The sequence below is a fragment of the Belonocnema kinseyi genome, chromosome 3 (genome assembly GCF_010883055.1).
Source record: "Belonocnema kinseyi isolate 2016_QV_RU_SX_M_011 chromosome 3, B_treatae_v1, whole genome shotgun sequence".
NCBI lineage: Eukaryota > Metazoa > Arthropoda > Insecta > Hymenoptera > Cynipidae > Belonocnema > Belonocnema kinseyi.
The window spans coordinates 82,339,460-82,356,639 of NC_046659.1; the positions used below are offsets into that span (position 1 = coordinate 82,339,460).

The 17,180-nt window shown below is 30.1% G+C and overlaps 2 protein-coding genes across 2 annotated transcripts; both read left to right on the forward strand.

Annotated features, from left to right (window-relative positions):
* Positions 1-1,110: 1,110 nt before the first annotated feature.
* On the forward strand, positions 1,111-9,822 carry LOC117169581 (probable salivary secreted peptide). The gene is made up of 2 exons (XM_033356018.1): positions 1,111-1,592; positions 9,722-9,822. Exon 1 carries the CDS (start codon positions 1,190-1,192, stop codon positions 1,559-1,561), a length of 372 nt encoding a protein of 123 aa, XP_033211909.1. The 5' UTR covers positions 1,111-1,189; the 3' UTR covers positions 1,562-1,592; positions 9,722-9,822.
* LOC117169908 (probable salivary secreted peptide) lies at positions 9,735-10,130 on the forward strand. The gene has a single exon (XM_033356416.1). The coding sequence runs from the start codon at positions 9,735-9,737 to the stop codon at positions 10,128-10,130; it is 396 nt and encodes a 131-aa protein (XP_033212307.1).
* Positions 10,131-17,180: the final 7,050 nt, after the last annotated feature.

The window sequence follows — 17,180 nt, forward strand, 5'->3', positions numbered from 1 at the left end:
ACATCAAAGTGGAAAAATTGCGGCAAGCCTCCCAGGAATAATTGTCACATCGGCCGCATCTCTTATCAGCGGAAAGTTTCACCAGCAGCATCTCTCCCCTAAGAAAAATTTGTATGCACTTCTAAAGCTGGCAAAACCGCAGCAAGTCTTTCCAGCGGCATTTCTCTCTCTCAAGATACATTTTTAGTACAGTGAAAACCTTTAATAGCCCTTCCTTCTATTACCCTTCCGAAAATTGACGCCGCGCCGCATGTAGGTGTAACAGGTTCTGTGCAGGATGCACGGGATCTCCAGCTGTCATTCTGACGATCATTTAGACGTGAACAAACCATAGCGGAGCAGGCTACAATGAGTTAGTTGCATCTCTCCCCCAAAAAAATTTTTTCAATACTTTCAAAGATGGCAAAATTGCGGCAAGTCTCCCCAGCGGTATCCCTCACCCAAGAAAATGATTAAAGTTCTTGAAAAGATGTCAAAAATACAGCAAGTGTTCCCAGATTTTGGGGCTGACGATGGGTGGGAACTAACTCATTGCAGCCCGCTCCGCTTTTGTTTGTTCATGTCTGTATGCTCACTTGAGTAACGGCCACATTTGACTTTTAACAGGAATAAGAGAATAAACGTAGTTTTTACACATTTTTTAACGAACTCTATTGAATGCTGATGTGCATTCAGTCTTACTACTTACCTATAATTTTTAAAAATTATCATTTGTCTGAAAACTTCTTTCGGCAAAACAGCTCAAATTTTCTCTGTTTTCTAAATGACATGAGCTAATTAGTAGAAATTAAAACTCAACACGATAAATTTATGTACTTTACAATAAAATAAAAATAAAAAAGAATCTGGAAAATTGTTTTGACAAATAAAATTTGTTTCTAAAGCATAAAAATCTCTTTATACCGCTCTCTCTTTCTCTTAAACTTATATTTAGGAATGAATCAGAATTTGTCCTTTCGGTAACCAGCTTTCTGATTTGTTACTTCCGGCTTGATTATTTTTCCTACGTCACGTCAAGTGTGCGTACATGATATAGATAATTCGCGTCCGCTCTTATTTCAATGAAAGACACTCACTTCATTCCAAACTATCTATTCACATTGTGAATCTAATAAACAAACAAGTTGTTCAGAATTTTAAGTGAACCTTTGAACGAGAATTAAAATTCAACTAAATTAAAAAATATACAATGGAATCGAAGAAGTGTCTTTCAATATTGGCATTGGTCGTGGCTCTGGCAGTGATTTCTTGTGCACAATCGCACAATATAACTGTTGGAACAAAATATTTTGGGGACAAACTTCTTTTGCAAGAAAAGATATACAGAAAATCCGAATTTTTGCGAAAAATTGTCATCGAAAAAACCTTCAAAGTCGATGGATTTATCTCTCAAATTGTCGCTGAGGACCAGAAAACAAATGGAAATGGTGCTTACGCTTCAGTTATTGGCGGAGGACCTGGACAGCGTGAAGTAACAATGAAATTTAAGAGTCAGCGAGGACACAGTATCAAATTTGTTGTTAAAATCTACGGACAGGAGTATTTTACGCAGAAAAAGTGAACTGTGTTCCTTCGAATTCCAGACTGTTACGGTAAACCTTTTATTTCTTGAAAAATACGATCCTTATGTTTCAATTTCTTTTAAAGTAAAGAATTATTAATATGTATGTATAACATTCGAAGGTAAATTTGTCCCACATTTTGTGACGTTTTCATTACTTGTTTACCTGAAAATAAAACGTTCTGATTTTTAGAATAAAAATGAAAACGTTTCAATAAAGGTACCACTTTGATCAATCTTGAAAAAGTGTGTGTAGATTATGTTTGTTATGTTTTTTTCAGAGAAACCTTATGTTTAGAATCCTAATAATAGCAAATTCTATCAATTTTTTTCATATCTTTCTGATTACATTTCAAATCATGCAATGAGGTCTACATGATGTTATCATAATATTTTGGCATAGAAGTATGTTATTCTTAACTCAAAATAAAGGAACCCGAGCGTTCACTGCTTGACTGAAAAAAATTTATTCAAGAATGTTAACGTGTTGAAGATGACCTTAAAATTTCAATAAAAACTACCAAAACATTTTTTAAAATAATTTAGTTTTTTAACAAATATACATATTCGGTTAGTTTTTCTTTCATGTCATAAGGAATTCCTAGCTCTATCGAATGATCCGAGAGAAATATCAAAATTTTCAAAACTGAGAAAATGGCGACGATTTTTCTGAAAATCTTGAAAACGGATTTTCTTGAAAACACCGCTTTAATATTTTTTATGAATTTTTGATAAGTGGACAACATATTTTGCAAGTTTTCCTTTCCGTCAACTTTTTCTTACTATTTGAAAAAAAAAACATTTTTCAAAAAATAACCAAATTTCTTTATTTTTTTTTAAATACCAAAGAAAGGAGTAATTATCAGAGAAAAAATTCAAAGAAAAAAAAAATTTTGCCCCACCTATCTCAAAATCATTTGATTTTTTGGACTAGTACCCGTTAGGATTTTTTGAGCATGAGGCATTAAACTATATCATATTGCAATTTCAGTCAATTCGAGCGGGGCCGAATTTTAATGTAAATTGTGCAGTCTTTTTAGTTCCTTTAAATCGTAGTTCCAAAACTCAAAGTAAGAGAAAATAATGAAATATAAATTTTGAATTTTACAATTCATAAATATGCTTTAATATTGTTATTTTTACACTAATTGTGCAATTTATCTTATTCATTGTTACCTTCATTTTTTCCTTATCCCGTTGCATTAATTTTCACAACGGTCGAACGTTATTAAAAGAAATGTTTTTGTTGCAAATAATTAAAAATTCCCGTGCCTGGATAAAAATTATATTTTCTGGGTTGATTTATAGCGTTCATAATTAACATTGTTTAACACTAATTGGTGTATTATATAAAGTTTTTAACGAAATTAATATTCTGCAACTCCAGGGCGAAATATATCATGCAAGTTATTGCAAAAGTGATTTTAGACCTCACAATCCAGAATGCTCTCAAGACAGAAGAAATGGAGTAATTTTCGAGAAAACAAAGAAGTATTAGAAGGAAAAATTCTTTTAAGTGACATTCATGTAGGTATTATATTTCTGAGATTTCAGGTTGAAACATTCCATTTTTAACCAAATATGGAAACTTTAAACCATCAAAGTTAAATTATGCATTTCAATAAGTGACAGCTTATTTTTCCGCAAAAAGATTCGCTATAACTCTGTTGTTACCAATTTTTAAAATAACTGAGTAATCATAAAATCTGATTATTTGTTAAAAAACTGTTTTAAAAAAATTGTTCTAACGATATCAGCCAGAGAAAAATTTACTTTCGAATTTGCAACTAGTAGCGTTGTAAAGAATGTTTTCTTACCAAAATAAACCGTCATTTATTAAAATTCAATCATTTTTCAAAAATGGGAAGCCAGCAAAGGTCAGATAAAATTAATTGCAAAAAACATTGTTAAAATTAGTAATGTTTTTCGTGAATTTTAACATTTTTATAAATAAAATTTTATTTTATTTTAAATGACATTAGTTATGATATTTTAATTCTTCAAATCATAGAAGAATTTGTTTCAGATATCTGAATCTTGGCAGGACAACTACCTTAATCAAATAACGAGCAATAGCTTAATCACAGTAATTACAGTATATTTAATGGGATGCTTGAATAAAAGTCATAATACGATATTTCAAATACAATATGGCCTCTATCGTTCCACTGATGCGCCGAATTACATATACGGTTTATAGGCGAATTAAAGCCATCATTTTTAAAGATTTTTTTATGTAAAAACATAACCTACGTAGCGATCTTTAGCAAACTGTTATTTAAAGTAGATTCAATTTTCGAATAATCATGAGATTCATGATTTGCGTGGATTGAGAAGACCCAGACAGCTTCTCATCCATAATTATGACAATATCGCGTATTTAATGGACTATTTTAAGTTCCATATCATTCATATTCTATACCTTAAATGAATTGGAACAAACCTAGTATATCGTTAATATATATATTAAAAATTACTGCTGACACTAGTTTTTTGACTCTAGTTCACTTTTTACACTAGTAGTTTCGCGCGCGCCTATTTGCTTTTTTTATGAAAAAGAAAAGAACAAAAGCCTATCTTTTCCATGTTATTTATATTTAATGAATGTTACAAAATATTAGTATAAAATAATTAGAAGGCCCTAGGGGATGAGTTCTGCACCTGTAACTATAATTAATCTTTTATAGTAGGATTCGAAAAAACTTAGTCTTTTTTGTTAAAAAATTTAATTGAACTATTTTATTCCAAATTAGCTTTTTTGTTGAAAAATTAATTTGCATCTGATAATAATGAATCACATTTATTATAATTGTCTTAAATCACGTTGAAGATAATCATATTCTTTAAATAAGCACTTTGAATTTCTAAACTACAATTTTCATAAATCAATTTAGTAAACTTTTGAACATGCGTGTCAAGTTGAAAAATAATATTTTCTAGTTAAAAATCATATTTGTGTTTGAAACTGTATAGATTTCGTTGAAAATTCTTCATTTTTTGTAGAAAAGTAATATTCTTGGTTTAAAATAAATCTTTTTTATTCAAGATTCAATTACTTTGTTAAAAATTCGTTTTTAGTTAGCCAAAAAAAATCTGTAAAAAGAATTACAATTATACCATTTTTGTTTGAAAATTGATATTTTTAATATAAAATTTATCTTTTTTACTTAATAATTCAATTTTTTTCTTTTTTGGTCGAAAATTATTATCTTGGTTTAAAATCAATCTTTTTTCATTAAAGATTTATATACTAGGTAAAAAATTCAACTGGTTTGATAGAAAATTTGGAAATTCAGAATTTTGTTGAAACTTCGTCATTTTTGGTAGAAAAATAAACTTCTTATTTCAAAATCTATCTTTTTCTTTAAGGATTCAATTATTTTGTTAAAAATGCCCTTTTGTTCGGTTAAAAACTAATTTCTTCAAGATCAAATTCCATTATACCATTTTTGGGTTTAAACTGATATTTCGACGGGTCCAAATGACGAAGTGCCATCTCGAAACACGGAAGCTTAAAAATCCCATATAAATAGTATTGGGAACACCAACGCCCTCTGAAGTAGGGAGCCTTTTTATTTAGTTCTACCGAGATGCTACCATGTCATTTGTAGGAAACTACCCTTTCTGGTTGAAAGTTGGATTTTCAGATTAAAAATTCATATTTTTGGGCAAAAAATTCTATTATTTATTTGAAATATTGGATTTTCTTTTAGAAAATTAAACTTCTTGATTGAAAATTCATCTGTTTGGTTGAAAGTTCAACTATTTATTATCAAATTCATCTATTTCAGAAAAATTTCAACCAAATCATTAAAAATTTAATTTGTTGTCGTTAAAAATTAATTCTTTCAACTAAAAAATGAAATATTCTATTTCAGGTTGTACATTCGTATTTTTAATAAAAAGTAGCCTTTTTTATTTGCAAACTCCACAATTTGTTAGAAAATTCGTCATTTATGTTATAAATCAAACATAATTTTAGGATGACAATTTATATTTTTAATTGAAAATTAATTTTCCTACGTTGAAAATTCGCCTTTATGGTAGATAAATAATTTTATTGGTTAAAATCTGATTTTTTATTGAGGATTCAACTATTTTATTGGTTTTTCTTGTATATTGAAATTTAATTTTTTCAAATGAAATTTTAATTATATAATTTTCTGTTTTTTTATTATTTATAACGTAGATATCAGAATCCCAATTTTTTGTTTGTATCGGAAAAAAACACCTTGCATAATTTACTATCAAAAAATTTCATTACTAAGAGATTCTACTAAATAAAGTTTAGAACCTGCCTGATTTTAAGCGCATTCTATGTATCTCATTTGAAATACTTTTTATAATATTGTTCTTTGATTAAAGGTTAATTTTCTTAACAATCCTATTATTTTTCCAAAAAATTGTGTTTTTTGGTAGAATATTATTCTCCGTGATTGAAAATTCATCTCTTCTGTTTAAAGTTCTACTATTTGGTTTTAAATTCATCTGTTTAGGTCAAAATTTGAAATGAAGTGAAAATCTTCAATAGCCGTCCCTTCTATAGCCTTTCAGAGCACTCGGGCGGTAACGAACAACAGCGGAGCAGGATATAATAAGTTAGTTTCCACCCACCGTCAGCCCCGAAATCCGAGCTGTAGAAGAGTTTCAATGAAATTTGTAGAAAATGTCATTTTTTTAGTTGAATATTAACTTTTTCGAACTAAAAACTTAACTATTCTATTTTGGTTCAAAATTGATATTTTTATTGAAACTTGATCTTTTTTAGTTGCAAATTGAATTATTTGTATAAAAAGACATGTATTCTGTTGAAAAATCGTGTTTTTGGTTAGAAACATAAAACTTCTTCGTTGAAAATTAATCTTTTTGATTGAGAATTCAACTATTTTGTTGAACGTTCCTTTTTGTTGCTCAACAACTAATTTCTCACCAACCAGGTGATAATAAAAGTACACGCACATCCCTATAGTATGTGTGCGTTGTTAGAAGTTAAAAAATTTTTTTTTAATACAGATTGAGTATTTGGTAAAATTGTCGGGAGATATGAAGACCCGATACATCCATAAAGCTGAAAAAAATCAAAAATTGTGATCTGTATGCTTTTAAAGATAAAGATCTGAGCGAACTAATATAATTAATTCAATCCCACATTTCATAAACCATACATTATTTAAAATTATATAAAACATTGGAAGCCTATGCATTTTATGCAGCTGTTTTGTTGTGAAGATGAAGCGCAAGGAGTTCAATGGTACTTTCTTGCTATTGAGTAAAGATAGTATAGTATTCGTGTATTCTTAGTGTTATAAATTAAGATTTGAGTTATCATTTTCTTTCAATATAAACATTAACATTAGATAATATTCCTGTGAAGCAAAAGTCTAGGAGAGAAGTGATCGCAGTAAAACAATCTATCACAAAGATTCAGAAGCAGAAAAGTAACATTCAACTTCTTGCACTTCAAGCGCTGGTATTATCTATGAAAGTTGTAGAAAAAATCTAAAATTCATACCAATTAGTCTCTAAAGTCTTTTCCTTAATTTAAGACAATTTAACTTAAAATTTCTTCACAGGTACTCCAGATACGACTACAAATGTCCAAGCGTATCTGCAACGCATTTCAGTCGCTTTACCAGCGTGTCTGGCCGTCTGCGGTGCTCGCCAACTGTGACTCGACGCACAGTATGTCAAAAAGTAGCGTTTTTGGACAAAAATCCACCGAAACATTCCATTTATAACAAATTGAATAAAATTTATTTAGAAATATTCGAAAAATTATCTGCTATACACTGCAGTCCCGCTATAGAATAGCCGTTTCGGGGGTAACCTTTATCTCCTTCGTACAATTTTGGGACTCGCCAAACTATAAACAATCAAGATCGTGTGAATCATTTCTGTTGGGGTTTCGTCTTAAAACTTACATTTTTTGTTTGTAGTTTTGCCACTTCGGTTTTATAATATTATAAGAGACGTGAAAATGTTTGTGCTCGAAAATAAAACATTATAAAAGTACTGATTTTTAAGTTTGTACTTGCAGATATTAGGATGGCAATTTTAATCGAAGACACAAATTTCCTGTTATGTCTCATGTCTTTCTCGGTTCCCAAACATTTTTCGCGGTTAATTAAATAAAAAATACATACACTGAGGCTAAGAATCGTTCTATTTGAACTCATAAAAAATAAAGTAAAAATTGAAGCATTCAACTTGGATCTCTTGAATTTTTAAATTTATAAATTGACCTTTTTAAATTTCTTAATTAAAATACTTTGTAATCAAATGCTCAATAATTTACACGTATAAAATGATCAGTAGTAACACTTTCCCATTAAACAAGTTTAAAAGAAATGCAGATAATCTGAAAATTTACAATTTTTCATTCTTATAAATGGTAGAGTTCAGAGGTTCACACTCAATTCCAAAAAATATATGTCCTCATCGCATTTAACAAACCAAGTCTTACCTTCCATCAATGAAAACTACAAAAAAAAATTCATTTTTACGCCAATCGGAGTAATCTGAGATACTTAACACTGGATCGTTGATATACAGCCGTCATACTGGATCTGCCATTTTCCATAACTGGGAGATTTTTGACCCCAAATGCATCATGCATTTTGACCGCTTTACATCCTAAACAAATTCTGAGATCAAACTTAGTTTGAAGGAGAAAATTCACATAAAAAACGACTTCCATATCATGAATAAAAATGATTGGAAACAGGGAATATAATACAAAATAGTAAAGAGAGCCATTTTGGTTACCAATTACCCCACTTTCTTGAACACTTGATTTCGTAAGCAAACCTAATGATTAAATTCAATTTCGAAACAAAGATTTACATTAAAAATTACTGTTACATTATAAATAAATATCCTTCCAAACGAAAAATCTTCTAAAATTATATAATCTGTCATTTTGGTCCCCTATTACCCCATTTATCTTGAGCACTTGACACAATGAGTAAATTCTGGTAGCGGATTCGGGTTCAGCACTAAAAATTACATTAAAAACCACTATCATATAATACTTATTTGGCAATTCAGAATACGGTAATTTGTTTAAACAATAATATTTCATGTAGTTAATGAATGGTACATCAAACAATAATTGCTCAAGGTATGTTTAGAGGAAAAATATTGAAACAGAAGAAACTGGTTATTTCTTATCAGTGTATCTCATAGAAATGATATGTTAAAAAATCAGTGTTATCGCAACTCACACATTATTAAACAATAAACAATTTTAAACATTATCCATCAAGCAGCCAGTTTTTTTAGCAGTTAGGTCTACTGGGGAATCAATCGAAGTAAATTTTTTAAAAAAGCTATTATTGATTGATTCGTAAATAATCTGTCTATCTAATTTTGTTCACCTTTGGTACACTGTGCGATGCAGACACGATTGAAAATGTATGCTTATATCTTGGAGAACACCAGTAATCGCCGACTAAAACTTGATTTTGTATCTCGAGAAGCCGTGCAAATTGTTCAAGTTTCATGGGCTCAAATTAAATATAAGACTTCAAAGACTAATTTTTATGAATTAGAGATTTTTTCTACAACTTTTCTAGGTCGGGCAACAAATTGAAGTTGAGATACAAAGCTCGAGAAATTCTTGGTTTTTATGAATATTCCCGACATTTTGCCAGCCTTCCCTGTTGCTTAAAAATACAAGTTAAGTTTCGGTTTTTCCGATCAGTGGCCACGCTGCTTTAGAATCGATTAAAAAAATAGTATGAATAATGTAGATTGTAACTTTTTGTATAGCATTTGATTTATTGCATTAAAAGTTGAAAAGTCTAGAAAACTCGAAATTATCAAATTTAAAATGCCGTCGGTTAGCCACACTATCAGAGTAACCATTGTCATAAATCAAATTGTTCTTGACTAATTGAATATTAAATTAAAAACTTATAGTCGGACAAAATGATGTGAGCCTGTGACTCATAATTTAATGAAATTATAATTTTTGAAATGTGTGCTATATCCTATGCGAGCGCCTAAATGCTGATAAAGAATCTTTGCAATAGCGCCTATAAAAGCCTTCCATTCTCATGAGCTTATTATAGTCTCTTTAAAAATTTCGATAAGAGATTCTTCGATTCCTGAGAAATAACTTCATCATTTTTTTTTTTTTGAAACTGTGTGCTGAAATAGACGAAGAAAGACCATGGCGTCCTACAAGTTGGTCTTCCTTTTAGCAATGGCTGGCGCTATAACATTGGTCTTTGATGTTTTACCATCATCAGGCTTTGAATTTTTCAAGACTAAAAAAGTTTCAAGCGACTTCATACTTGGATCCAGACTTTCGGGCGACAGGCTTATACTTCAAAAAACCATTTATAGAACAGCCAAGAGTTGGAAGAGTATTTCTTTGAGAGTGAGTTTCAATGCTTCTAAACATGTCAGAATCACTCAGGTTGTGGCTTACGATCAGAAGCGAAATGGCAAAGCAGCTGTTGTAAAATTATTCAAAGGAGGCCCTGGAAAACAAAATATTACTCTGAAATTCAAAAGTCGCAGAGGCCACGGAATCAATTACATCGTCAAAGTGTACGGTCGTTAAAAATTGTTCTTGAAGATTGAATCTAGGGGAAATTAGGAGTGATAATTTTTAATTTTTAATATTTACTGAATGATAATTAACTTTAATTAAAAATAAATAAAAATATTACAGCAAAGTGTGTGGTTTTTTCATTCATTTTATAATATAGTTTATAGTTAATAAGAAGGACTTTGTTAAGATATTATGAATAATTTCATTATATGTCATCAAAGTCAGTTGCGAAATATTACGTAACAAATTCAATATTTAATTATAATAAACAGCTTCTTAGGACTTATGTATCAAATTAACTTTCTAGGTTCTTTAATTTTATTTTAAAATTTATTTTTCAAAATTTAAAAGTGTAAAAAATAACACATTTATGTATGTGATTATTCACTGAAGTAAAATTGTATTTCTGTATTGCATAATTGTTTTTTTAATTAGTGAAATTTGTTCTTAAAGTCTTTGACAGTTATCTCGACGATTGTATATAGGTCAGTTATTATAAACAAATTTAAAGGTTATTTTAATACTTTTTTGAACCAATCGTCAAATGAAATAATCTCTCAAAAGCACGATTTATAAAAATGCTTCAAAACTTTAGTATTTAGTTTAATGCGATTTTAACTAGGTTTTATGAGCTCGTAAATCGTTAATCTGCAAAAAAAGCTCAAGAACAATGCGCAATTCACAGAATGATTAGTCCTAAGAACTACTTGAATACTCTGTTAATACTGTTTTTTTTCATTTTTCCCCTAGGAAATATTCATTTGGAAAAATATTAAAAACATGACATTTTTCATTTTGTTTATATTTATAAAATATTTTTTTATTCATAATAACATACAATTTGTTTACACGTATGTTGTGGTAACGATTATGAATAGCGGGTCCTGTAAGAGAGATTACTTGCATCGTTATTTGAGTACAAATAACCGGATTTTTTCCATCCACGTCTAATTTTTTACATCTTTATTAAAAATATTGAAAATTTTCTCTTAATTATTATTTATCTTTAAAATCTTTAAACCCTTTAGCTTATAAATACTTAATTTATGAAGCTTAATTCACTACTTTGTAATATCCTTAGATTTAATACATCGGAATTATATTATCGTGTACGTTACATATGATGATATCATTTTTAAACGGAAAAATATTATTTTATACAACCTTAGCTTCAAAAGTGACTTAAATATGGTTTTTAAACTCAGCTGCCTAGATCCAGTTATTTTTTGTCGTCAATTACTGCGTGGCTTACGAAAATTAAATATTGCGTTATACAGAATCATAAAATGATTAAATTTTTATCTGAGCTTAGATGAAGAATTTTTTTTGTGCGTAAATCTTTTTTTGCAATCATAAATGTTTTGAAATTAAAAACCATTTAATGAAAAAAGTTGGTTTTCAAATTAATTTAAACTAAGAAAACATTTTTCGATAACTCCTTATTTTATTTATCGAATGCAAGAAACGTTACATTTTGTTAGTAACGTTAACATTAAAGCGTTATCATTTTCGGGTCACAGTACTCTAAAGTAACTTATGTCAATGAATGTCTTTTACTTATCATTGGGATTCAAATGTTCGGCATTGGGATTGTTTAAATCAGGAAAATGCCAAATTCAAAAACTGAAAAAATTAATTCTTTTAAAAATTATATTTATAGTTTTTCTTAAATGGGAAGCTTATAGTCTTCGTAAAGTATTGAAATTTCTATAAAAATAGGTATTTTTAACTGTTTTTAGCTAAAAATGTGTACAGAGAAAGTTATTAAATTTCGTAGATTTGACTATTCTATCCTTGATGACCTTAACAAACACAAAAGGATTTTAATTATCATAAGGTTAAAAATGATATTCACTTTTTTATAATCTTTTTAAAAATCTGTCCTATTCAGTAAGTAGTAAATCTTCTTAGAAGAAGCTAATCACATTATATTTCCATCGTGAGAATTTAAAGTCTATAAAACAAAGTGTACCAATTTTTTGCTTGTAAATTTCTTGAGATAGCTGCGAATAAAGACTAATATAAAATAAAGAAAAAAACTAAAATGATGAAAAACGAATTTCATGCTTTATTTTTTAATTTCAAAATTAACAGTACCGAATCGGGGTAAAAAGTTTACAAAATCCAGATTTTGAAAATATTCGAGAGGTAGGTGCTTTAGTTTGACCTAAATGATAGTCAGAATTTTGTTCAGAAAGAGAACAATATTTTTTTATATAATATTTAAGAAGGTACCTTAGATCTAAAATTCATGTTTCATTGATGTTAAATATATAAATGAACCTCGACTTTAACTGATTTCTCTTTTTATTTTTTAGTTCAACTTATTATTGCATTTAGTTCCATTTACGAATACTAATTTTTATAAAGATAGTTTAATTCACTATTTAAGTAATTATACCATTTTTTCTTCTATACCTCTCATAACTATAAACATTTTTGATCATTTGGTTAATGGTCATATCAGAAATAAGCGTCGACACACTAATAATTTTTTTAAAGTACGTGAAATAATACGCAAAAAGTCGTGAAAACCATTTTCCGTTTTATTTATCTTGGAAAAAGGACGTTTTAAATAACAATATTTTCCTAATTTTTATTTTGCTCATTCACCCGAATCTGTTTTCATGGTACAAATATTGCGTTTGAGTGATGGAAAGTTTGAAAAGAATACTAGTTGCATTAAAATTGAAATAAACTATCCACACATTTTGTGGCTTAGAATTAATAATAGACCAATTATATTTTAAATTAGGCAGAGAGATTCGGTTTAGGGTGACAGCATTTTTTGGTATTTATGTATATATTTTTGCGGTCTACCTGTCTACAGCATCGTACAATACTTATTCAAAAATGTAATACAAACTCATCAACAAAAGAATTCTCAAATGTTTGATATCATTCCACATCTGCAAGGAAATTAGAGATCACTGCGTAGTTTTCATTTTTGAAATCTAAAAAGGAACTTTTTTTGTTTCCAAATCGAGAATCCTAGCAAAGGTGTTAGGTATTTCTTTGGTTTCATATAGATTAAGAAATATTTGCAAGCTGGTTCTTTAGACTAGTTTTTGTAGAAGATCTTCATCCTGATCCTCATCATCAGCATGTACATCTAAAATATTAATTTTAGGAGAGATTTTCCTCGGCTCTTTGACGAAATTATGATTTCCTAAGGTCACAGCAGCTTCAGGTTTTTAGGTTTTATAACAAGTTTGGGCATTGCGTCACAATATGACCTCGCACCTTTCGTGCGAGTAACATCATCAGATGCCTTAGTTTAATCCATTATGGAAACATTTGTTTTGGTTTTCGTAAGCGAGTAATCGTTTCACTTTCATTGCCTGATGAGGATTCAGCACGTCTTGATTTGCACAGCTTTTCTGGCAAGAATTACCATCATTGATACACGCAAAACATTTTACAATAGTTCTTTTACAACACTTGTAACGAATTCAGGTCTGATCATTGACATTCATGACTGTTGAATCCGGACTCTCGGAATCACTGTCCGAATGGGACGCCATGTTTTAAAAATAAAAATATATATCTTTTAAGCAAAATAGTTGAATTTGAAGAAAATAGTAGAACACAAAAAATTACTCCTATGCCAAAGGAGGCGACCTTTCTATTAAAAGATAATTTTTAATCTAAAAAATAGTAGAATTTTTAACAAAAAATTACTGTTATACTTAGAAAGACTACCTATCTACTAAAAGACATGGCCACCAAAAAACATGCAGTTAAGTTAAGTTTTCGACTAAAGAAGGTAAATTGAGACTTAAGAATAGAATTGTACACTTTTCAATTGAAAATCATAAACTTTCTAAGAAAAAAGAATAATTTTCAAACGAAAAATATAAATTTTTTATTAAATATTTGAATTTTCACCCAAATATTAGAATTTTTAATAAAAAGTGTTTAAATGTTAACGAAAAAATCTTAGAATGAACTATTTAATATGATATCATTCACTTTTGAACTAAAAATTGAATTTTCTACTGAAATGACAATTTTTGTCCCAAAAGGTTTCCAATTGGAATACATAATTTTGTGCAATCTACTTTCACCAGTTTTGTTGGAACAGAAAATATAAAACCTAAATGACAGCTTCAATTACAAAATGGTTCGAAGCAAAGTTATATAGAAATTTTCAAAAGCTAGCATTCCTTCTCAGAACTTTTCCGCGTATTTTGTGTAATTTAGCTCTAAATTTGATTCAGTGCTTTTTTCATGGTATTTTCGATAAATAAAACCATAATATCAAGTTCTATAAAAATACAGAGAAGAGAAAACTTAAGGGTCTTTTGAAAATCAACAACTATTCTTTTGAATTTTTTATAAATCTTTCTTCGTATCACTTAAAATCAGAATTTTCGACTTATTCATTTTCGATGCACAAATCTAAAAAGAGAAATCCTATCAAAGAATGGCTTATCGAAAATAATAATTGTAGATATTTGGAAAGGCTCAATTCCTCTTTTTAACATTTCTTACGTATCTGTCGTCGTTTCGCGCAAAATTGGATAATTCAATTTTTGCGTAGCATTTTACTGCTTTCCTCATCGAGTGAGTGAATAATAATTTTCGACACCACAACGAAAGAGGAATTGGTGCTCATCTATTATGAAAGTGCGAAACTTGAAAGCAAAATGGAAAAAGAATACAAGCTTAGGACGAAATTTACTGTAAAATATTCTCAAAAACGATGGCAATAAACGTCAGGTAGAGAAAGCCACGTCACACGATCAGGCAGCGGCAATTGATCTTATTTCTCTATCTGTTGATGATCCAACGCCGCCATATTCTCCAGAGGTAGATGGCTCTATGCAATCAGAGGCAGATACATAGGTTCAGAAACCAAGAAGGTGATTAAAATGAATATGTCAATGGACGAATATGTTATGCGCCTTTATTTTTTAGTCGAGAAAATTGGGCAAAGTTTAACAAGAGTACATCACCGAGTCTTCTTACTTGAGTATCCAGAGCTTACCAGAAGATAAAGATTAACCAAATCTAGCATACAAAAAACTATCAATATTTGAAAACAGATTGCTTTAGACTCTTGAAATAGCTGTCATAAAAATGAAAGTGAAACAGCAGCTTCCTGTTGATAAACTCTTTTTGGAAAATTGGACAGCAAAGACATGATTAAAGGTAAAGGCAAATGTGCTATGGACAATGAATACCAAGTACCGGATTTACTAGAACCACAGCCGGACATTAATAACGATGATGTGAACAGCGAAATATTAGACAAACGACGGCACACTAAAAGGAATTTTAGTCATGCTTTACTAGATTTGATACATGTAGAACAAACACGAATGCATTCTCTGCGCAAGATGAAAGCCAACCTTAACTGCGATAGAACATTCCGCTGCAGAAATAGACCTACAAGTGCAGTCTTTTGCCACACTAAAGGGTCGAGATCCAACATAGAAGATAAGGCCGAATGTCGATTTCATTAAATTAAGGTGCTAGTTGGGTCAATTGACACAATGACAAAAAGGAAATAGAACCAGAAAGATGATAACGCATGTTAATGAAATCATCTTCCCTCGGCACATCGCAATATTGGATGGGATTATATACTCCTAAAAGCAGAGACTCGATGCCATTATTTTTAGACTGCGTCGGTACAAGAAAAAATGTACAAGAAAACATAAAAACTGAACCTTCTAGGCAGTTGAAAGAAGGTTCTATCCTGAACTAATTGCAAAGCAAAATATTCAGCAAGCCACCGAAGTCCCTCCGTCAGAAGTTATAACTAACAATTGGTCGGGTTTTTGGGGAAAAATGAACAGAAGCAATTTAGAAGCTGTCTGGTTCTAACTAAAAAATGTAAGTCTTGGCGATAATTCGTAAATGCAGCTTCTGGTACAAGTAGGTGTCGATTGTGCATCCTGCGTTGACAAGATGATTTCAGAAAATAATCGAACACCCAGATCTAATCCCAGGATTTATGCTACAGCGTAATACTTATGTGTTGCCTAAAAAACCTGACACTCACAATCCATTTAATTCCATCCTGTCTTCCAACAGCTTATAAATATCTTGAATCTATCATTGTAGATCAGGTATATTTTCACTGCGACGGGGATAACATCTTTACATAATAACAAAAAAGATGTTTTAAAACGGACGGGGCAATAAAGATGTCATCAACATAAACTCTGTTGCCATGACTCCAGCTCGTAAATATCAAAGGATTGATGAAAGGCTTGAAGTCTTAAAAAGGACCCTGCACAAAACAAGTAGAAAAAATTTCTCCGCTAAATTGGCTAAAACTTTCAGAAAATGATGTTCTTGGCTTGCTGAAGACAATTTCCTGTTGAAAAACAAGATCCTATGATCATTTTCCGAGCTATGGGATCTAGAGGTACCAGATTTTCAATTCTCCTATAATCATCAAGTGAAGCTCGTTTAAATACTGCGTTTTGTTGACTACTTTAATCTATAATGTGATACATTTCGCAATGGAGGTTAAGTAGATCAAAATATTTCAGGCAAAAGTTGTAGGGGACAAAGGAAGTTACGTAAAGGCACCAATGACTTTGACCTTCAATTCGAGTTTAAAGGTCATTCACAGGTTAAAGTGATTTTTCTAAACAGAAACTATTCCTTTACTCCAACATCCTATCTTGCTTAACATATATTCTACCAACCCAGGCGGAAATATTATATATATTCTATATATATTGTGTTAGGTATTATACATAATATTAATTTGTTTTATACATTTTTTTGGGCTATTTTCTGCAAAAAGTGTAGTGTATTTAGCCACGTAGCCCACGTTAATGTAGGATTATCAAAAAAATCATTTGATGAGCTGAAAAAGGGATTGATTCATTTTATTTTCGTCAACAGCAGATCACTGAGTGCTAGCGACACCTCTTTAAGCCTAGATCAAAGCTCCTTAATAACTTTTAACACAGATATCGACCCTTATCGCAAGGATCAGGTACCAGGTGTATACATATGAAACCGGTATTTTTTCAAGAAAAAAACACATTTATTTCAAGAGAATGATAACAAATATTTTATTCAAAGTATGCGCCC

Excerpts from the sequence above, each read along its gene's own strand:
- LOC117169581 (XM_033356018.1), top strand. The coding sequence starts at position 1,190 with ATGGAATCGAAGAAGTGTCTTTCAATATTGGCATTGGTCGTGGCTCTG.
- LOC117169908 (XM_033356416.1), top strand. The coding sequence starts at position 9,735 with ATGGCGTCCTACAAGTTGGTCTTCCTTTTAGCAATGGCTGGCGCTATA.